General features: G+C 51.7%; 1 protein-coding gene across 1 annotated transcript; it reads right to left on the minus strand.

The window, feature by feature from the left end:
• Positions 1–394: 394 nt before the first annotated feature.
• LOC124693481 (aquaporin PIP1-5-like) lies at positions 395–1,765 on the minus strand. The gene is made up of 3 exons (XM_047226954.1): positions 958–1,765; positions 704–844; positions 395–585 (listed from the first exon to the last, which is right to left on the minus strand). Exons 1-3 carry the CDS (start codon positions 1,591–1,593, stop codon positions 490–492), a joined length of 873 nt encoding a protein of 290 aa, XP_047082910.1. The 5' UTR covers positions 1,594–1,765; the 3' UTR covers positions 395–489.
• Between the last annotated feature and the right edge of the window lie 21,974 nt (positions 1,766–23,739).

The raw sequence follows: 23,739 nt of genomic DNA on the forward strand, positions 1-23,739 counted from the left end.
TCGCGCGCGGTCGGCGGCGTCGACGTGCGAAACAACCACCGGCGGCGACGGACGTGCCGGCAACAACCGCCGACGGCCGGGCCGGCAACAACCGCTTGCGTTCAACCTAGCGACGGCGTGGAACAGCTCGATCAGATCTCCAAGTACGTGCCGATGAAAACGATGCATGCAATGGGAGCTAATCACGGTGATTAGCTTAGCACGTGGGACCCACCCACGTGGGGTCGTCCGTATAGATACGCCCAGGCCCTGTATACCCATACGAGTCTTGCACTCGGGCTTGGATATGGGTTTCGGCGGGCAGCACAAAAAAAACAAAATCGGGACCACCGTACCCCTTCGGCGATAAGTCGCGAGTTTGGAGAGGGTGCGCACCGAAGCACACCTCGATAGATAATTGCAGCGTGCGAAATGATCCACGTACGCACCGCCAACGATCTCCACCTAATGCTTGATGAACAGCAAAGATTCCCGTGGTCGACTGATTGTCTAGTCGCGGCTCTTGAATGGGATTGCCCTGATCACCACCACGTGGTAGATGGCCGCCAGCGCCGCGCCGATGAACGGGCCAACCCAGAAGATCCACTGCATGACAAAAGATTAATTAGTCGCTCGATCGTAATCATCATCAAGCTTAATCATCTCTAAATCATAGATGGTTAACTAGTGACTAGTAAGTGAGGTATGTAGATCATCTTCTTACGTGGTCGTCCCATGACTGCTTCTTGTTGTAGATGATGGCGGCGCCGAGGGACCTGGCCGGGTTGATGCCGGTGCCGGTGATGGGGATCGTCGCAAGATGCACCAGGAACACGGCGAATCCGATCGGAAGCGGCGCAAGGATCTGCACCAGTTTTCTAGCTTATCAGTCCATCCATCACCGACGAGCAAAAAGAACGTTCAACTGCGCGGCGGCGGGCGGCCGGCGCCGTTGAAGAAGAAGTAGAGGATACTTACGGGGACGTGGGAGTCTCTGGCGCTGCGCTTGGCATCAGTAGCTGAGAACACGGTGTAGACCAGCACGAACGTGCCCACGATCTCCGCCCCGAGTCCGTCCCCTTTGGTGTACCCGGGCGCGACGGAGTTGGCGCCGCCACCGTTGCCCATGTACAAGGTCGTCTGGAACCCCTTCACCACGCCGGCGCCGCATATGGCGCCCAAGCACTGCATCACCATGTAGAACACCGCCCTCGTCAAGGACAGCTTCCTGGCCAGGAAGAGTCCGAAGGTGACCGCCGGGTTGATGTGGCCGCCGGAGATGCCGGCGGTGCAGTAGACGAGCACGAAGATCATGCCCCCGAAGCTCCACGCGATGCCCTGGATGCCCACCGTGCCGCACTTGGACCCGGACGGGTTGCCGACGACTCCCATCACCGTTAGCACGCTGATGTAGAGGAAGAGGAAAGTGGCGAGGAACTCGGCGATGCCGGCGCGGTAGAAGGACCAGGAGGTGAGCTCCGACGCTTCAAAAAGCGGCGCCGGGGGAGGCTCCTTGTAGTCCTTGTCGTCGCCGCCCTGGGCCGCCGTGCCGATGGGCTGGCGCTCCGAGTAGCGGTTAGCGCCGAGGCGCACGTCCTCCTCCTTGCCCTCCATTAATGAGTTGCTTGAGCTTAGCTTCTTGGGTTTGTTGAGAGGATGAAGATGGGTGAGTGGGAGTGAGTTGAGGAAAGTTAGTGGCTTTGGAGTGCTTCTTATAGAGGAAGGCAATCATCAACCATGGCCTCCCTACCCTGCTCTTCTTTGCATGGTCTGTGTATGAGACTATGAGAGTGTGTGGTGAACCTGGTGATAAACTTTTTTTCTTGTTTATTTTATTTGTTGCCACTTGTTGATTAGTGGAGGATGATGATACGGGGGTTTGGTTTGTTGATTAGTGGCCTTGTGATAGCAATGTTAGCTAGCTCTCTTGATTAGTTATTTGTGTGTGGTTATGAAAATGTATGTGGTTTGTTAACTCTTGGTGTGTCACCTCACTTGTCATGGGGTGGCAGAAACTTGTGGTATTGAATGGCTTAGTCGGCTCTTGTTAATTAGCAAATAGTACTATCTTGGACGGATGATAGGATAGTCTTAATTAGGGCTGGGAGTTGTATATGATTGTGTTTTATGGGTACGGAAACTGTCTTTTTTCCTACTCCATCCGTTTTAAAACTCTTTTGCTAACTCCAGGTAGATTGAGAATTAAGTTTGTTTTAGATCAATTTGAAAAAATTAGAATTGTATTGTGATTCGTGCATACGAGAATTACACATGGGTATGTAATTGAACATGATTGTGCAATTGCATATCTTTTGCACGGTTCACATGCCTTACACATTAAATTAAGTGGCCTAAAATTAAGTTAATTTGAGATTAACTGAAAATTAGCCACGTTCTTAAAAATAGGTGTCATAAATTTGTCTAAATTTTTCTGTATTTGAATATGTTTTAGAGCATCTCCACTCGTTTGTCCTCCCCACGCCGAAATCCGGGGAAATTTACGTCCGGATGTATTTGAATATGTTTTAGAGCATCTCCACTAGTTTCCCAGCCGCGATCTCAGGCGAAGACGCCGATCTAAATTCGAAAAACGAAAACTTGACAAAATACGGCAAAAAACGATTGAATGTAGACTAACTTTAATGATATTTACTATATAGAGGGCGAAGTTCATACATAGGGGCCGAATTAGTCGAATTCGGCCAGGGGAATACAACTCTAAATATTAAAACACGGCGCTCTACATGCCAAAATGGCGGTAGAACACCGTGTAGTCGCCGTCGCCGCTGGCGCCATCATCGTCGGAGCCGTCATCGTCGAACTGCGGCGGCGCCGACGCCGCTTGGCTGCTGCCTTGGCCGGCATCTCCCCATGATATTCATACGAGAAGGGGGAAGTTGCCGCCCTCGATGTGCTCGAGGACGGCCTCGAGCGTCCGGCCAGGCACGCTCCACCACCGCTTGCGCCCGGCGGTGTTGTTGCGCGGAGGCGGAGGAGGCGGGCCGTCGTATGCGGCGAGCTCCTGCTCCCACTGGCGAAGGAAGTAGGAGTTCCACGCCATCAGGTTGTCGGGGTGGTAGCGTGGCTCGGCGCGGTCCTGGTCCGACAATGTTAGTCGGACCTCCTCGATGGCGGCTTCGAGGGCGCGTCCCTGGGGCGGCGGCGGGATTGGCACGCCGCCCGCACTTAGCCGCCACCCGCCGCCGGGAGGCCTCGTGTCCGGCGGGCAGGGGTACCCCGCCTGGTGGAGGAGGTGCCCCTCCCACGCGTGGAGCGACCGGCGGGGGAAGCCGTTGTTGGCCGCGCCGTCTTCGTCGTTGAACGCCATGGATCTCGTCGAGGGTCGAGGGAAGAAAGAGGAAGAGGAAGAGGAAGAGGAATGGTGCAACGCGTCGCGGCGAGCGGGGTATTTAGGCGGGACTGGAGCCGGCGATTTAATGCCGCGTAGATGCTACGCGTCCGCGACGAGCTGACCGGCGGCAACCTTTACTCTGCGCGGAAGACGATGCGTCTGTCGCTGACCGGCCGGGTCCATCTCTCGCGCGGAAGCCGAAGCGAAAGCGCGGGAGAGAAATCTCGGCGTTTCACGCGCTTTCGCTTCGTCCGGAGTCCCCGAGCGCACCTCGGGGGACCGGGGATGGCGTGGGTTCGCCGGATGTATTTAGGCCCAAATCCGGAGAAAAACGAGGAATCGGGGGCGCGACTGGGCCGAAATTCGCCGTCCGGATGAGAAAAACGGCGCTCGGGGACCAAGTTGGGGAGACGAGTGGGGATGCTCTTAGTATCTATATACATATAAATTTAGATAAGTCCGTGACATTCATATTGAAATGGAGTAATTAGGACATCTCCAACCGTGGCCGCGCGGACGCGCGGACGGAGCCCCGCGTCCGCGCGGACGGAGCCCCGCGTCCGCGCGTCCGTTTGGGTTGCGCCCTGCGCCCAACACAGCGGCCACCCATTTGGCCATTTGGCATATTTCTTTGAGAAATAGGCCATCTGGCCACCCATAGTTATAACAAATATAGAATCATACGTTGAAATTATAGAATAATATCAAATAAAGTGTTGCATGATGAAGAAATGAAATCTGACATAGTTCGAAGAAATATAAAAATTACAAATTAAGATTGTCAACTCAATTTGGGAGCTCTAGGATCTCCTTCTGCCTCTTCTCGAACCAAGCTCTCTTCGCCTCGCTCATGTTGGTTAAGTTGGTGTTCATGATCAGGTTGTCCTCGGCTAGCCGTTTGAGCTCAACTTCCTTCGCCTTCAACTCCACCTCTTGGGCCCTTGCCATTGCTATGAGCTCAATTTCTCTCTCTTTGAGCTCAATTTCTCTAGCTTTGGTCTTGGCCTTGACCTCTTCAATCTCAAGCTTCTTCTTTTGGACATCGAAGTAGTTCTTCCTGTCCTCATCTTTCTCCCGGCGCCTTCTCTCATCCCTCTTGTCCGTGGACACCTCTCTGTCGGCATGCATCTCCTTCAAAGTGCCGAACAATAGCATGGACGAGGCATCACGCTTCAAGTCGGCTTTGGTTGCCTTGTGGCCACGAGGACGACTTGCACGAGAAGCGGAGCTACCGCAAGGCTGCCCACCATCAAGGTCAATGACCGTGGGATCTTTGGCGGTCTTGTTGCCAGTCAAGGTCGCCATGTACCCCTCGTACCCCTCCTGGAACTTGGGGGTGCCTTGGAGTTGCTTCCAACAATGAGGGAAGGCAAAGGTCTTATCGCCATTGTTGCCTTTGTACCATTCCAAAGCTTGCCACACCTAGAGCAAAGCAAGAAAACAATGATAAACATAGGTGCAAACATTGGATGACTAAGTCGAGGTTAAGAATCATACCAAGTCCTTCACACCCATGCCACTAACGGGGATCCGCTTCACGTGTTCATACGCCGCCTGGAACTTGTTGCATTCTGTTTGAATTGCTCCCCACCTCTTTTGGAGCGATGTCTCGCTGCGGTCGCTCTCAAATGGCTCCTGTCCGTATTTGCGATGTTCATGGAAGTAATCGAAGATCCGGCGCCCTTCTGCTTGGCACCCGTCAATGCATCTTGCCCGACAGTCAACCATCCATCGACGAGCACCTTGTCCTCCTTCTCCGTGTAGTTGCTGGTTCTTTTGCTTACGCGGCGACCTCGAGCTTGTGCAGCTGCGGCTTGCGTGAGCTCCTGGCCGAACAACGGCTCGTCCTCGATGTTAATGCTGCCGGGACAGCGAGTGCTGTCCTCGTCGTGTGTCAATGGGAGGTGGCTGGGGAGCCTGCTCGGTTGAAGCATAGGGCATGGTCGTCGGCATTGTCTGCGTGTAGGACGGAGGGGCCTGCACGGTGGACGATGCCGGCATCGGAGGCGGCGCGCGCTCGGCCGACAAATCGTCGAGCAGGTTGCGTGCTCCGGCCATCGCTGCTGATCCCATGTGCTTGGGGCCTTTGGAGTTCGCCGGCGCACGGTTCAGGTCAATGGACGAAGGAGACGGCCCCGTGAAGGACTCGCCCACCTCCGGTGACCCATCCCGTGACGGGTACGCGTACCGCGACGACTGCGCCCCCAATTCCTGCGCGACGGGCGTGTACCCAAACGGGGCAGTCGGCAGGGATGTCGACCTTGGAGGAAGGGGCCGGGTCACGGACGAGGCCGAGCTCCCCCCCGAGGCCGTGCCGGCGCCCGGGAGGATCAAGTGCTGAGCGAGCTGTTATCACCAGAATTTGACCAAGTCAGAGGTGGGCCGCGATCAAGATGGGTTTGAAGAAATATATATAGAAGGAATACGTGAATCGGCCTTTTATACCAAGTTGGGCTTAATTGCCCGTGTATCTGTAACATATTAGATCGCATCTTAGTTTAGAAGTTAGAATCTTACTCGTGCACGGTTTGGTGCACGCCCACATTAGAAAGTCCCCTGGACTATAAATATGTACCTAGGGTTTATGGAATAAACAACAACCAACGTTCAACCACAAACAAATCTCGGCGCATCGCCAACTCCTTCGTCTCGAGGGTTTCTACCGGTAAGCGTCATGCTGCCTAGATCGCATCTTGCGATCTAGGCAGCACAAGCCTGCCCCGTTGTTCATGCGTTGCTCGTACTGAAGCCTTTTTGATGGCGAGCAACGTAGTTATCTGAGACATGTTAGGGTTAGCATTGTTCTTCATGCTGCATGCTTTCGTAGTGCAACCCTGGCATGTCTAGCCGCCCTTACGCCTATCTTAGGCGTAGGGGCGGCACCCCGCTTGATCATAGTTTAGTAGATCTGATCCGTTACGATTGCATCCTTGTTCTACAAGGATTAGTTTAATATCCGCAATAGTTAGGCCTTACAAAGGGGGAGGATCCAGCGGCACGTAGGGTGTCGTTCGTTGGCCCTAAGCGAGGATGTTCCGAGGATCAACCTCGTGTTGGTTTTTAGGCCTTGTTTAGGATCGGCTTACGATCACCGTGCGTGGCCGCGAGGCCCAACCTGGAGTAGGATGATCCGATTATGCGGTGAAAACCCCACATCGTCGTAGATCTCATTAGCTTTACCTTGATCAAGCGGGACCACCATATATTCGGACACCCCGTCTGAATCATGGGTGGATCGGCTCTTTGAGCCGATTCACGAGATAACCCGAGAGCCGATCGAGGCTCGTATTTAACGTTTACGTGTGTGCCCTGCAGGAAACTAAGCGAGGCATCATCCACACCTTCCCGACCAGGTATAGGTCAGGTGGCACGCCCTTGTGATAAACATCGGTGCGTGCGACCAGGAGGCTTTGCGGGCCGTCGCTCAGAGGGACTAGGGCCAGCCGCAGCCCTAGTTGTTCCCGGCTCTACGGTGTTGCCCGTCTCTGCCCGCCAGTGGGTTTCTGACGTCAACACATTCTGGCACGCCCGGTGGGACCATCGACGACATCCACGACATCGCCATCTACATCCGAGATGGCGGAAGACACTCCGGTCACGTACGCGGATCTGCCTGATGAGCTCAAGAAGAAGCATGACGAGATCAAGGCAACCCTCGAAGCCGAACTCATCGGCTCCTTCCACCGAACCCGCTCCCATGGCGTCGGGTGGAAGGGTTTCACACCCGAAGGCGCGCTCGATGGAGTGGACCTGTCCGCTCCGTCAGAAGAACGCACCAGGTCGCTGCGGCAGGAGATCAACTACATGGTGGCTCATTCGCTGCACCGCCACTCTAAGAGCCTGGTGAACACCTTGGAGCGTGTCGCTCTGCGCGTCGTCCAGGAAATCATGAGTCACCGGTACTCCCCGTCGGGACCGGCTGCGGGGACTTTCAAAGGAGAGATGCCGCTCCAGCCCCAGCCGTTCGCATGGGCAGCACCGGAACTGCCGAACTCAGCGGCATATGTCGTCTACAAGGTTGGTGGTGATCCTAGTGACTACCAATTCCTACCCGAGCCGCCTAAGGAGATCCCGCACGGATACACGTTCGCATACGTACCAGACTGCAACGCCTGGGCACTCTCGAACCAGGCTGCAATATCAGCGGCCTCTGGAACGGCAGGAGGAACGTCAGGAGCCGATCCCGAGAAGCGGTCGTGGCTGGCTAAGTACGCCGCCCCGACAAACCTCCAAAGCCCAGCTCCTGCAGTTGGCTTAGAACCGAGAAAAACAAGCATGGCTGGTTAAGTATGCCACCCGGCGAATCTTCGGGGTTCGGCACCTTCAGCCATCACAGCGGATCAGATTTGTGCAATTCGAAAGATCAGTTCGGCATGATGCCGAAAAGGAAGGCGTTCGGCTACACCAAGCCGTACCCCAACAGCTACGAACTGATCCCGCTGCCACCTAAATATCGGCTCCCAGACTTCACAAAGTTCAGTGGATCAGACGGGTCCAGCTCCATCGAGCATGTGAGCCGATATTTGGCATAGCTGGGCACGATCTCAGCGTCAGATGAGTTGCGCGTGAGGTTCTTCTCACAGTCCCTCACAGGATCGGCTTTCGGGTGGTACACATCGCTACCACCGAACTCCATCCAAACTTGGAAGCGATTGGAAGAGCAATTCCATGAGCGGTATCATTCGGAAGCTTCCGAGTCTAGCATTGCCGATCTAGCACAGCTACGTCGAAGCGCGGAGAAACCGTGACGAGAATACATCCAGCGCTTCGGGACTCTTAGGAACCGATGCTATTCGGTTCGTATAACTGAAAAGGAAGCGAGTCGAGTTGGCGTAGCGGGCCTTGCAACACAGCTCAAGGACATGGCCTCCCAAGCAGATTATCCCTCGCTGGCGCACGTGGTTCAGAACCTTTCAGCATATGAACAGCGCCACCCGGACCTGTACCAAGACAAGTTCAAGCGTGCGATAGCCCCGGTCGATGCGAGAGGAAGACGAAGTTCTGCGGGAGACCAAGAAGTAGCGGTGGCTGAGTGGACTCGGGGAGGAACCCCCGTGTCCCGCAAATGGGTAAAGCCACCGAGGCCCGCCCGGGGATTTGATTTTGACGTGACCAAGACCGAGCAAATCTTCGACCTCCTACTCAAGGGAAAGCAGTTGAAGATACCCGAAGGTCTCAAGTTCCCCACGGCGCAAGAGCTGAATGGAAAGCCATACCGCAAATGGCATAACTCGCTCTCCCATGCCACCAACGACTGCAGGGTGTGGCGTCAGCACATCCAAGCGGCGATAGAGAACGGGCGTCTAATTTTCAACCAGTACGCCATGAAGGTCGATACCCAGCCCTTCCCCGCTGTAAACATGGTGGAGTATGCTTGCCATGCAGGGTGCCAGCCGGGTTTCCTGTGCAATATCAACATGGTAGATCTTGGACACCTCGCTGGCAAGGATGGAGATGAGGGCAGCTGCTCTCATAGCAAAGAAACGAGAGGAAGCCGCTCCACGCGATCGGCTCCGCCAAGACGGCAAGCGCTACGTCACAGAGGGAGAAGTGAAGAACTTGAGATATCAGCGACCTCTCTCTGATCACCTCCTCAACAAGTATGTGGGTCAGTACGACCAACGCCGACGGTCCAGCGATGATGATGAAAGAAATCGTCTGGCCAGAGAAGCCAGAAGACATCGTCGGCATAATCGCGATGAGGAGGAGCACGAGCGTTGTGCCAAGGGAAAGGCAAGGGAGAAAGACGACGAGGACAGGCACTCGGGATTGTCCTTTCTTCGAGCACTCGCTGGGATTCGAGGAATGAGCCGATTGCCAACAATCGGCAATTGCCCGTAATGCAACCGGAAGAAGAAGGAGGCAGCCAACGTGTCCGTGTTCGAGCGCTTAGGACCTCTCCCGCCACAGAGCAAACGAGCTGGGTCCCCTCGGTTGGAAGATCTCGAAGATTCGGAAGACGAGGGAGAAGAAGAAGACAGTACCACCGGCCAAGGTGGTGCCCCGATGGACTCAGCCGTTCCCGAAACGCAGGGTTCAACGATTGCGCGGCCTGGAAGAAGCCGAGAGGTTATACTTGCATACATTGAGGAAAGCAAGGCCTGATCTGGCTGCGAAGGTTCAGCGAACCCTGGATGAAGAGGGTCGTCCACGAAAGATGGAGTGGCGCCCCAAGCAAAGGAAAGCCGATGATGAAGCATCGGCTGGCACAAACATGGTGCTCGTTCTTCCGGCAAAGCTTAGCGCTCCACGATCACACGATGCATTCAAGGTGGGCGACAGCAAGCGTGCCAACATGATAAAGTCAGAGATTGGGCTGGTTTTGTCTACCGGCCTGAACGAGTAGCAAGAGCACGTCAAGGAGCAAACATGGCGAGGCTGATCCTTGTGATCGGCCCCAGAAATTTATGAAGGGAACTTACAAAACCTTCACCGAGCAAGCAACGTGGAGGCCGATTCCAGCAATCGGCCAAAATTATCCTCACCCACCGTTCTGCTTGGGTTCAACATGTTATCCAACGGAGCCGATACCATCAATTCTCCTGATAGAATCGGCTCGGGGGGGGGGGCACCCAGGTGGACAGAACACGAGGATATGCAATAGAAGCGTCTCATCCTTTGGTGATGGGCATTGGAATATGGGGGCCGATGCGCTAGTCGGCCGTACAAAAAAAAAACAAATTCTGAAAATTCGAAAATTTTCGAGCACAGCCGATGCAGCAGACATCGACTTAAGGGTATAAAAGCCGATGCATGGCCATCGACTCAAGAGGAGTAACTGTTACGATCAGAGGGTCAATGGAGCACTAATGGAAGAGCTCCTCAATGGAGTAGTCTAAGGGCTTAGATCCTCTCTTCAAGAACAATGCCGGGAGCAGCCCGGACGTGCGGATCAGGTTAAGGATGGATCGCATCAGATCTACCAAAGGAAAGGAGCCGATCTAACTGGCAAGGCGCAGGAAGAACTGAAGAAACTCGGGGGGCAGCTCACCTTGAAGGTTCTCTGCTTGGGGCTACGTCATGAGTTAAGGCTCATGTCGGCACATGTGACTGATTCGCCTTCATTAAGGCTCGGGGGGCAGCTCGCCCTAAAGGTCGTTGCTTTAGGGAGCCGATTTGGTTGGAATCGGCTAGCCCTGCGACACAACTGGTTTGGAGAGCGGTGTTCTGTTACAGAGTCATCAGTTTGGGCATCCAAGACGGTTCCAGGGCTCTTTTAAAGTCGCCTGCTCCAAGATCAAGTCGCCAGCTTATTAAGATCGGCTGTGTCATCGTCATCGGCAGAAGCCAGCTAGCTTGGAGGGATGGCTAAATTGGCCTGTCTCGCAGATTATCATGAAACTGATGCGTTACCATCAGTCACTAAACATGGATTAGGCCGACAGTCGACAAACTCAGCGTGAAGAAAAATCGGCGAAATCAAGCTAAGGGAATTCTTCATTAGTATTGGGATTTCTTACAATGGGGAGCCGATTGCTCAAGAAGGGAAGAACAAAAGAAGGGTCTATTGACCAATCTACTACTGCTAGGCCTATACTATTAGATCCTAATCTACGGGCCATCACTGCCCTCATCGTCATCCTCAGAACTCTCATCGGCACTGCTGCCGATGGGCTCCTCGTCGCTACTCCCGTAGCCCTCCACGGGGGCTTCATCCCCGTCTTCGTCGTCGCTGCTGTCGTCGTCCCACCACATGCGGAGGCGCTTCGCCGGCGGGTAGCCCTCGAGGGAGTCGTCGTCGTCGTCGTCTTCTTCTCCCTCTTCTTCAGAGGTGGGGCATCCGTCCCAGGAGAACTGGTCGTCCTCGCTTTTTGGCTCCAGTTCCCCATCGGCAAGGAACTGAAGATCTTCATCCCCGCTGGTCAAGGACTTGTCGTCCTCAGACCAAATGGAGGAGGCATGGCTCTCCTCGTCCCAGTCTTCCGGGGCACGAATTTCTGGCGGCGTCTCGCGGGAGGAGTCGGACCCGTAGGAAAACTCGGAGGAAGAGGAAGAAGACATGGCGGCACAGAGGGTTTTTGGTGCTAATGCGAGGAGGACGAAGGAGACGCAAGCTGTTTAGAACGGTTAAATAAAGGGGATATGAGGGAGATTCAATGCCACAGCAGCTTCCGAGGAGATGTTGCCCAACAGGAAAATTTTACGGCCACGTGGAGAAGTGGAAGGGGCAAGGCATCATGATGGGGATTCTGCGGCAGCTCTGCTCTGCCACGACATGACCCGACGAAAGAAAGCGTAATGATTTTGGAAATGTCATTTCCAAAACCAGGGGGGCATGTGTTATCACCAGAATTTGACCAAGTCAGAGGTGGGCCGCGATCAAGATGGGTTTGAAGAAATATATATAGAAGGAATACGTGAATCGGCCTTTTATACCAAGTTGGGCTTAATTGCCCGTGTATCTGTAACATATTAGATCGCATCTTAGTTTAGAAGTTAGAATCTTACTCGTGCACGGTTTGGTGCACGCCCACATTAGAAAGTCCCCTGGACTATAAATATGTACCTAGGGTTTATGGAATAAACAACAACCAACGTTCAACCACAAACAAATCTCGGCGCATCGCCAACTCCTTCGTCTCGAGGGTTTCTACCGGTAAGCGTCATGCTGCCTAGATCGCATCTTGCGATCTAGGCAGCACAAGCCTGCCCCGTTGTTCATGCGTTACTCGTACTGAAGCCTTTTTGATGGCGAGCAACGTAGTTATCTGAGACATGTTAGGGTTAGCATTGTTCTTCATGCTGCATGCTTTCGTAGTGCAACCCTGGCATGTCTAGCCGCCCTTACGCCTATCTTAGGCGTAGGGGCGGCACCCCGCTTGATCATAGTTTAGTAGATCTGATCCGTTACGATTGCATCCTTGTTCTACAAGGATTAGTTTAATATATGCAATAGTTAGGCCTTACAAAGGGGGGAGGATCCAGCGGCACGTAGGGTGTCGTTCGTTGGCCCTAAGCAGGATGTTCCGAGGATCAACCTCGTGTTGGTTTTTAGGCCTTGTTTAGGATCGGCTTACGATCACCGTGCGTGGCCGCGAGGCCCAACCTGGAGTAGGATGATCCGATTATGCGGTGAAAACCCCACATCGTCGTAGATCTCATTAGCTTTACCTTGATCAAGCAGGACCACCATATATTCGGACACCCCGTCTGAATCATGGGTGGATCGGCTCTTTGAGCCGATTCACAGGATAACCTGAGAGCCGATCGAGGCTCGTATTTAACGTTTACGTGTGTGCCCTGCAGGAAACTAAGCGAGGCATCATCCACACCTTCCCGACCAGGTATAGGTCAGGTGGCACGCCCTTGTGATAAACATCGGTGCGTGCGACCAGGAGGCTTTGCGGGCCGTCGCTCAGAGGGACTAGGGCCAGCCGCAGCCCTAGTTGTTCCCGGCTCTACGGTGTTGCCCGTCTCTGCCCGCCAGTGGGTTTCTGACGTCAACACGAGCGCTGCGTGGCCGTAAAAGAGCATGGCATGCTCTTGCATGACGTTCGCCTTCGCCTCCGTCTTGAGTTGGAGGAGCTGCTCCGCCGCCGCTGCCGCTCCTCCGCGGCAGCGACATCCCTCTTCCGTTGCTCGAGCGCCCTGCGGCGCTCGCCCCGCTTCTTGCTCTCGATCTTCCTCTGCTCCGCGGTGAGGTCGGGCTTCGCCTTCTTCGTTGCCTGCCCGGCCTCCACCACCACCGGAGCGTCCGGCTCAGGAGCCTCCGACACAGGAGGAGCGGCAACGTCCTCGAGCAGTGCCTCGTCTCCGATGGTGGCGGTGCAGGCGGTGGCGGCGGCAGTCGCTTCGTCGGCCATCTCTAGGTTTTGGGAGTGGAGTGGAGTGTTTCTATTTTGGAAGACCGATATGCGGGCCAGGGGCGGACAAGGGGTGGACGCGAGCGACCAGCATTCGGCGTCCGCGGCCACACAAACTCGCCCCAGATTTGGGCCGGATTTGGGTCGTCCCGGACGCCGTGGCCATCCGTTTTAGGGATAGGTCCGCGCGCTGGGCCGCGTTTTTTGTCCGGTTCGACCCATCCGGACGCGCGGGCGCGGTTTGGGTCGTCCAGTTGGAGATGCCCTTAGTTGTTACGCACGGACATAGGGGTCAGTTGGGGAGCTCGTCTAGCTAGCGAGCTGTCCGGAGCATCTTTTATCCTTCAATCGATCGATCAATCATGGGCACAAATCACCCACCCCAAAAACGCAACGAAGAGAACATATATCCTTTTCAACTTAATAACTTCTTATGACGGCATTGAGTTGAGCATACCTACCGAAAGTTCTAGCTTGTACATCGAGTTCCCAGTTAATTGATTTCAATCGGAGCCATTGCTAGCTTATTTGTCTTGCCTCCCTGCGTTAATTAAAACGGAATGGAGGTAGTATCTGTTACGGATTCCCTTTAGCAAAGTGAAGAACGGGACGTACTACTTAGGGTAAGTAACAAGTCACAAATCATCATAGTACTAAGTGATGTGACCGGATGATAAGGGAATCAAGGCACACTAGGTGACAAAGACGACCAAGCAGGCACATCCTTCATGAGACTCTGGCCAGTGTAACGAGCACAACCACTGATCACCATGGCTATGTGTGGGATCAAACAGAAGAAATACGAGATACAACGCGAATAGCAGAGCGGAAAAAGAGAGGCTGGAGAGCGACAGGGAGGGAGGTGGACGGCAGCCGCAGCTTCATCGCTGGCCACAGTACCGCACCGCCACAGTGCCACCCCCTCCCATCCAACTCCGACCTCACCTCCCCTGCGCCCGCGCACACACAATAGAAAAAAATCCTGCCTCGGCTACAAACATGCATGGCATGGCTTCATCAGCTAGAAAAGAGGACAAGATAAACATTGCATGTTGAGCAATGCATATATGTGTCATAGTCTTGAAATTCAGGCTCGTGGAACCGACCTTTTAATTCCCCACGATGACAAGGCCTGAATTTGTGGAAACGGCGGTGACTATTTTGGGCGAGGACAAAAATGAATATTGCTCTTCGGAGAAGCTGCTAGCCGAACGGGTCTGTCGCTCGCTCGTCCCCAACCCTGGCGATTCTCAGGCGACTCCACGACGCCGCCGCCTCTCTCCCCGCCCCGATCTCTCGCCGCCTCTGGTATTCGCCGGTGCGCCCTGCGGACCATCATGCTGATTCCGAAGTGGACGGTGGGCTTCCCGTCGTTTGCAGAGGAAAGGAGAACGGCGGAGGAGAGGGCGAGACGGGAGAAGGAGGCGGGTTTGGCGGCAGAGAGGAGGCAGGTGTTAAAGTAGGTCTAGATGTATTATACCTGTCATGTATACTTGTATTGTATTATGTACACAGCTGATCTATATATAAAGAGATACGTGGAGAGGCATTGCCTCACGCAAACCCTAAACACTCTTGTTTATTAACTTGGTATCAGAGCCATCTAGGGCTTCCGCCGCCGCCGCGCAGTCTTCCGCCATCGCGCGCCGCCTCTCCGATCAGCCGCAGCCGCCGCGCCTCCTCGCCCCGCGTCTGCCGCGATGACTAGCTCTGCCCTCACGCTGTCTACCGTGGGGAGTCTCTCCACGACGGTCGCTGGACCCGTCATCGATCCGCCATCTGCAACTGCAACTGCGCCGGTTCTCCCCGCTATCGCCGTGCGGCTAAACGGCAACAACTTCATGCTCTGGAGGGCTCACGCTCTTCCCAACTTCGCCGGTGCCCGTCTCCATGGCTTCCTCGACGGATCGGCACAGGCTCCGTCCAAGACCATCAAGGAAGGGACCGGAACCGACGCGCGCGACGTCGTCAATCCCGACTACGCACAGTGGTGGACGCTGGACCAGAAGGTTCTCGGCCATCTCCTGAGCTCGATGCATGAGGATATCTCAGCCCAACTCATTGGCTGCACCTCGGCTGCGACGGCTTGGAGTGCCGTCCACGCCATGTTTTCCGCCGAGAATCGAGCCGGCGTTCGTGCTCTTCGCCGCCAGATCCAAGGGCTCCGGAAAGGCGACAAATCGGCCGACGAGTACATGCAGAAGGTGAAGGCGCTCGCCGACGCCATGGCTGCCGCCGGATCCCCTCTTCGCGATGACGAGATCATCGACTACATGCTGGCAGGGCTCGGCCCGGCATACAACCCCATCGCCGCCTCCATGGACTTCGCGACGGTCCCCGTCACCCTCGCAGTGTTCTACAAGAACGTGCTGAACTTCGAAGGCCTCCAGAAGCAGCAGGCGGAAAGCGAGGACTGGACGTCCTCCGCCAACCTCGCGTCGCGCCCGGTCCACCCCAACAATCCCGGGTGCACGTATGACTCCACCCGCCCAAGCGGCGGCCGTCCTGCTGGTCAGGGAGCTCAGCAGGGCCAGGTCGGCTACGGCCAAGGTGGCCAAGGTGGCCAGGATTGCCGTCGCAATGACGGCAATGGCGGCAATGCCCGCAACAATGGAGGAGGAGGAAACGGTGGCGGCAACGGACGCAATCATCGCTGGCGCCCCCAGTGCCAGATTTGTGACAAATGGGGGCACGATGCAAATGACTGTCGCCGGCGCTATGATCGGGACCAGCGCTCCGGCAATGGAGTCTCGACCTCCTCCAACGACCACGAGCAATATTGGCACCTTGATACAGGTGCCACTGACCACCTGACGAGTGACCTTGAGCGCCTGCATGTCCATGAGCGCTATGGCGGGAAGGATCAAGTGCAAGTGGCCAACGGTGCAGGTTTGTCTATTTCGCATATTGGTCACTCTCAATTAACCAGTTCATCCCTTCGCTTGCATAATATCCTTCATGTTCCGCACATTAGCAAGCACCTTCTTTCTGTTTATCGCCTTGTTTGTGATAACAATGTCTTTGTGGAATTTCATAAGTTCTTTTTCCTTGTTAAGGACAAGGTCACCAAGAAGGTTCTGCTCCACGGTAGGAGTCACGGTGGGCTCTACCCGGTGCCGTTCAGCCGTGCCTCCTCGTCGTCGTCACGACAAGCGTCGTCTAGTGTCCGTGCTTCTGCTTCACAGTGGCACCATCGCCTTGGTCACCCCACCAATAATGTCGTTCAACACATTGTTAGGAATAATGATTTAGTGTGCTCTCCAAATAATCAGACTTCAGTTTGTGATGCTTGTCAATGTGCTAAAAGTCGACAATTGCCATATCATGCTTCTCATCGTGTTTCTACTATGCCTCTTGAGTTAATTCACTCCGATGTTTGGGGTCCTGCTATTTCTTCCTCGGGAGGGTATAAGTACTATGTGAGCTTTGTCGATGATTACTCTCAGTTTGTGTGGATCTATCTCCTCAAGCACAAGTCTGATGTTGAGCAAGTGTTTTATGCCTTTCAGGCTCATGTTGAGCGTCTCTTAGACACTAAAATCAAAACCGTGCAATCGAATTGGGGTGGTGAGTATCATCGGCTTCATAGCTATTTTCAGCGCACTGGCATTGCTCATCGTGTCTCTTGCCCACACACCTCGCAGCAGAACGGGGTGGCGGAGCGCAAGCACCGTCATCTGGTGGAAACGGGTCTTGCTCTTCTTGCTCATTCTTCTCTCCCTTTGCGTTTTTGGGATGAGGCTTTTCTTACGGCTTGCTATTTGATCAATCGCATGCCGACTGCTGTTTTGCAGCAAGATACACCCATCTATCGGCTTCTTCAGGTCAAGCCTGATTATTCTTTCCTTCGCACTTTTGGTTGCGCTTGCTGGCCAAGTCTGCGCAAATATAACACGCACAAACTTGCGTTTCATTCCACTATGTGTGTCTTTCTCGGGTACAGCCCCATGCACAAAGGATACAAGTGCTTGGATAGATCCACGGGTCGCATCTATATATCTCGTGATGTTGTCTTCGATGAGTCTGTTTTTCCCTATGCCACTCCCGGTACATAATTTAGGGGCAACTTACCTGACAGCTAATCCATTTTTTCATGCAAGGACAAACCATATTGAGATCGATTTCCATTTTGTGCGTGAGCGTGTGGCATCTGGAGCTCTTCAAGTCAGGTTCATCTCTTCCAGTGATCAGCTAGCTGATGTGTTTACCAAACCAGCTACTCGACAGATGCTAGACCGTTTTAGTACCAATCTGAATCTTGTACAGAGTAGAAATTCAGGTTGAGGGGGAGTGTTGAAGTAGGTCTAGATGTATTATACCTGTCATGTATACTTGTATTATGTACACAGCTGATCTATATATAAAGAGATACGTGGAGAGGCATTGCCTCACGCAAACCCTAAACACTCTTGTTTATTACTGCAGGCGCTGTTGCGGCGGAAGCTACTGATCCTCCAAATCAGTTTGGCGTCGCCGTGGGCGGTGTCGCAGATGGAGAAGGGGTGGCGGCCTCAGCTCTCGGGGCAGAGTCTCGAGGAGTAGGTAGCGGCGGTGTTGGCGATGATCAAATTGAAGGACCTAGAAGATCCGAGGCGGCTAATGGCGGAGCAAGGAATCGAAGATCTGGAGAATTGGACACCGTAAAGGCATCGCTTCGGGGCTCGCTGCTGAGGCCTTCTCCGACGAGGCTTGGCGGTGAGGGCTTGAGGACGGTGAGCTCTGCTGATCCTCGAAGCTCTGCGGCGTATCGGCGGCGGCAGGAAAGGATTCGCAGGGGAGATCCGTCGCCGTCAAGGCGCTCTTCGCCGGTGAGGGTTGGGGAGAAGGATTCGAGACCACAGAGGCGGGGCCCACTGCGCAGGTGCTCTCTGCTGGCAGCTGATACGTCTCCGACGTATCGATAATTTCTTATGTTCCACGCCACATTATTGATGATATCTACATGTTTTATACACATTATATGTCGTATTTATGCATTTTCCGGCACTAACCTATTAACGAGATGCCGAAGAGCCGATTCGTTGTTTTCTGCTGTTTTTGGTTTCAGAAATCCTACAAAGGAAATATTCTCGGAATTGGACGAAATCAACGCCCAGGGTCCTATTTTTGCACGAAGCTTCCAGAAGACCGAGGGGGAAAGGAAGTGGGGCCACAAGGCGCCGGCACAGCAGGGCGGCGCGGCCCAGCCCTTGGCCGCGCCGGCCTGGCGTGTGGGGCCCTCGTGTGGCCCCCCGCGTTGCCCTTCCGCCTACTTAAAGCCTTCATCGCGAAATCCCCAGTACCGAGAGCCACGTTACGGAAAACCTTACTGAGACGCCGCCGCCGCCAATCCCATCTCGGGGGATTCCGGAGATCACCTCCGGCACCCTGCCGGAGAGGGGAATCATCTCCCGGAGGACTCTTCACCGCCATGGTCGCCTCCGGAGTGATGAGTGAGTAGTTCACCCCTGGACTATGGGTCCATAGCAGTAGCTAGATGGTTGTCTTCTCCTCATTGTGCTTCATTGTCGGATCTTGTGAGCTGCCTAATTAACATGATCAAGATCATCTATCTGTAATTCTATATGTTGTGTTTGTCGGGATCCGATGGATAGAGAATACTATGTTATGTTGATTATCCATCAATTACCTATGTGTTGTTTATGATCTTGCATGCTCTCCGTTATTTGTAGAGGCTCTGGCCAAGTTTTTGCTCTTAACTCCAAGAGGGAGTATTTATGCTCGATAGTGGGTTCATGCCTCCATTAAATGCGGGACGGTGACGGAAAGTTCTAAGGTTGTGGATGTGTTGTTGCCACTAGGGATAAAACATTGATGCTATGTCCGAGGATGTAGTTATTGATTACATTACGCACCATACTTAATGCAATTGTCTGTTGTTTGCAACTTAATACTGGAAGGGGTTCGGATGATAACCTGAAGGTGGACTTTTTAGGCATAGATGCATGTCTGGATAGCGGTCTATGTACTTTGTCGTAATGCCCAATTAAATCTCACAATACTCATCATATCATGTATGTGCATTGTCATGCTCTCTTTATTTGTCAATTGCCCGACTGTAATTTGTTCACCCAACATGCTATTTATCTTATGGGAGAGACACCTCTAGTGAACTGTGGACCCCGGTCCATTCTTTTACATTGAATACAATCTACTTGCAATACTTGTTCTACTGTTTTTTGCAAACAATCATCATCCACACTATACATCTAATCCTTTGTTACAGCAAGCCGGTGAGATTGACAACCTCACTGTTTCGTTGGGGCAAAGTACTTTGGTTGTGTTGTGCAGGTTCCACATTGGCGCCGGAATCTCTTGTGTTGCGCCGCACTACATCCCGCCGCCATCAACCTTCAACGTGCTTCTTGGCTCCTCCTGGTTCGATAAACCTTGGTTTCTTTCTGAGGGAAAACTTGCCGCTGTGCGCATCACACCTTCCTCTTGGGGTTCCTGATGTCTACGGGTGCTTCTATTCTTGTAGACAGTGTTGGGCCTCCAAGAGCAGAGGTTTGTAGAACAGCAGCAAGTTTCCCTTAAGTGGATCACCCAAGGTTTATCAAACTCAGGGAGGAAGAGGTCAAAGATATCCCTCTCAAGCAACCACTGCAACCACAAAGCAAGAAGTCTCTTGTGTCCCCAACACACCTAATAGGTGCACTAGTTCGGCGAAGAGATAGTGAAATACAGGTGGTATGAATAAGCGGTAGCAACGGCACCGAGAAAAGTGCTTTGCCCGGGACGAGTAAACAAGCGGTAGTAACACAGACAGTAGTAACGCGAGTAAAACGAGTAAACAAGCAGCGATAGCAATATTTAGGAACAAGGCCTAGGGATTACACTTTCACTAGTGGACACTCTCAACATTGATCACATAACGAGAATAGATAAATGCATACTCTACACTCTCTTGTTGGATGATGAACACATTGCGTAGGATTACACGAACCCTCAATGCCGGAGTTAACAAGCTCCACAATTCAATGTTCATATTTAAATAACCTTAGAGTGCAAGAAAGATCAACACGACTAAACCAAGTACTAACACAGCATGCACATCTGTCACCTTCACATTATGTAGGAGGAATAGATCACATCAATACTATCATAATGATAATTAACTCCACAATCTACAAGAGATCATGATCATAGCATATGCCAAGTACTAACACGGATGCACACACTTGTCACCATTACACCGTGCGGGAGGAATAAACTACTTTAATAACATCACTAGAGTAGCACATAGATAAATTGTGATACAAAACACATTGCAATCATAAAGAGATATAAATAAGCACTTCACTACGCCATTCATAACGGTGAGTAAGTATTCTGTGAAATATAGCCTAAGAGACCCACACGGTGCACACACTCGTCACCTTTACACACGTGGGACAAGGAGTCTCCGGAGATCACATAAGTAAAACTCACTTGACTAGCATAGTGACATCTAGATTACAAGCATCATCATATGAATCTCAATCATGTAAGGCAGCTCATGAGATTATTGTATTGAAGTACATAGGAGAGAGATGAACCACATAGCTACCGGTACAGCCCCGAGCCTCGATGGAGAACTACTCCCTCCTCATGGGAGCAACAACGGTGATGAAGATGGCGGTGGAGATGGCAGCGGTGTCGATGGAGAAGCCTTCCGGGGGCACTTCCCCGCTCCGGCGGGGTGCCGGAACAGAGACCCTGTCCCCCGGATCTTGGCTTCGCGATGGCGGCGGCTGCGGAAGGTTTTCCGTATCGTGGTTCTTCGCATCGGGGTTTTCGCGATGGAGGCTTTAAATAGGCGGAAGGGCAGCCTCGGAGGGGGCACGGGGGCCCACACCATAGGGCGGCGCGGCCCCCCTCCGGCCGCGCCGGGGTGTGGTGTGGGGCCCCCGGGGCTTCCCTCCGGCGGCTCTCGGGTGTTCCGGAAGGCTCCGGGAAAAATAGGACCCCGGGTCTTGATTTCGTCCAATTCCGAGAATATTTCGTTACTAGGATTTACGAAACCAAAAACAGCAGAAAACGACAAGCGGCACTTCGGCATCTTGTTAATAGGTTAGTTCCGGAAAATGCACGAATATGACATAAAGTGTGCATAAAACATGTAGGTATCATCAATAATATGGCATGGAACATAAGAAATTATCGATACGTCGGAGACGTATCAAGCATCCCCAAGCTTAGTTACGCTCGTCCCGAGCGAGGTAAAACGATAACAAAGATAATTTCTGAAGTGACATGCCATCATAATCTTGATCATATTATTTGTAAACATATGTAATGAATGCAGCGATCAAAACAATGGTAATGACATGAGTAAACAAGTGAATCATAAAGCAAAGACTTTTCATGAATAGTACTTCAAGACAAGCATCAATAAGTCTTGCATAAGAGTTAACTCATAAAGCAATAAATCAAAGTAAAGGTATTGAAGCAACACAAAGGAAGATTAAGTTTCAGCGGTTGCTTTCAACTTGCAACATGTATATCTCATGGATAATTGTCAATATAGAGTAATATAACAAGTGCAATATGCAAGTATGTAGGAATCAATGCATAGTTCACACAAGTGTTTGCTTCTTGAGGTGGAGAGAGATAGGTGAACTGACTCAACATAAAAGTAAAAAGAATGGTCCTTCAAAGAGGAAAGCATCGATTGCTATATTTGTGCTAGAGCTTTTATTTTGAAAACATGAAACAATTTTGTCAACGGTAGTAATAAAGCATATGAGTTATGTAAATTATATCTTACAAGTTGCAAGTCTCATGCATAGTATACTAATAGTGCCCGCACCTTGTCCTAATTAGCTTGGACTACCGGATCTTTGCAATGCACATGTTTTAACCAAGTGTCACAATGGGGTACCTCCATGCCGCCTGTACAAAGGTCTAAGGAGAAAGCTCGCATTTTGGATTTCTCGCTTTTGATTATTCTCAACTTAGACATCCATACCGGGACAACATGGACAACGAGATAATGGACTCCTCTTTAATGCATAAGCATGTGGCAACAATTATTATTCTCATATGAGATTGAGGATATATGTCCAAAACTGAAACTTCCACCATGAATCATGGCTTTAGTTAGCGGCCCAATGTTCTTCTCTAACAATATGCATGCTCCAACCATTAAGGTGGTAGATCTCTCTTACTTCAGACAAGACGGACATGCATAGCAACTCACATGATATTCAACAAAGAATAGTTGATGGCGTCCCCGAAGCATGGTTATCGCACAACAAGCAACTTAATAAGAGATAAAGTGCATAAGTACATATTCAATACCACAATAGTTTTTAAGCTATTTGTCCCATGAGCTATATATTGCAAAGGTGAATGATGGAATTTTAAAGGTAGCACTCAAGCAATTTACTTTGGAATGGTGGAGAAATACCATGTAGTAGGTAGGTATGGTGGACACAAATGGCATAGTGGTTGGCTCAAGGATTTTGGATGCATGAGAAGTATTCCCTCTCGATACAAGGTTTAGGCTAGCAAGGTTATTTGAAACAAACACAAGGATGAACGGTGCAGCAAAACTCACATAAAAGACATATTGTAAACATTATAAGACTCTACACCGTCTTCCTTGTTGTTCAAAACTCAATACTAGATATTATCTAGACTCTAGAGAAACCAAATATGCAAACCAAATTAGCAAGCTCTAAGTGTTTCTTCATTAATGGGTGCAAAGTATATGATGCAAGGGCTTAAACATGAGCACAACAATTGCCAAGTATCAAATTATCCAAGACATTTTAGAATTACTACATGTAGTATTTTCCAATTCCAACCATATAACAATTTAACGAAGAAGAAACTTCGCCATGAATACTATGAGTAGAGCCTAAGGACATACTTGTCCATATGCTACAGCGGAGCGTGTCTCTCTCCCACAAAGTGAATGCTAGGATCCATTTTATTCAAACAAAACAAAAAAAAACAAAAACAAACCGACGCTCCAAGCAAAGTGCATAAGATGTGACGGAATAAAAATATAGTTTCAGGGGAGGAACCTGATAATGTTGTCGATGAAGAAGGGGATGCCTTGGGCATCCCCAAGCTTAGACGCTTGAGTCTTCTTAGAATATGCAGGGGTGAACCACCGGGGCATCCCCAAGCTTAGAGCTTTCACTCTCCTTGATCATATTGTATCATACTCCTCTCTTGATCCTTGAAAACTTCCTCCACACCAAACTCGAAACAACTCATTAGAGGGTTAGTGCACAATAAAAATTAACACGTTCAGAGGTGACACAATCATTCTTAACACTTCTGAACATTGCATAAAGCTACTGGACATTAATGGATCAAAGAAATTCATCTAACATAGCAAAAGAGGCAATGCGAAATAAAAGGCAGAATCTGTCAAAACAGAACAGTCCGTAAAAATGGATTTTATTAGGGCTCCAGACTTGCTCAAATGAAAATGCCCAAATTGAATGAAAGTTGCGTACATATCTGAGGATCATGCACGTAAATTGGCTTGATTTTCTGAGCTACCTACAGGGAGGTAGACCCAGATTCGTGACAGCAAAGAAATCTGGAACTGCGCAGTAATCCAAATCTAGTACTTACTTTACTATCAAAGAATTTACTTGGCACAAC

Source organism: Lolium rigidum, chromosome 2, assembly GCF_022539505.1.
Source record: "Lolium rigidum isolate FL_2022 chromosome 2, APGP_CSIRO_Lrig_0.1, whole genome shotgun sequence".
In the NCBI taxonomy this organism is placed as follows: domain Eukaryota; kingdom Viridiplantae; phylum Streptophyta; class Magnoliopsida; order Poales; family Poaceae; genus Lolium; species Lolium rigidum.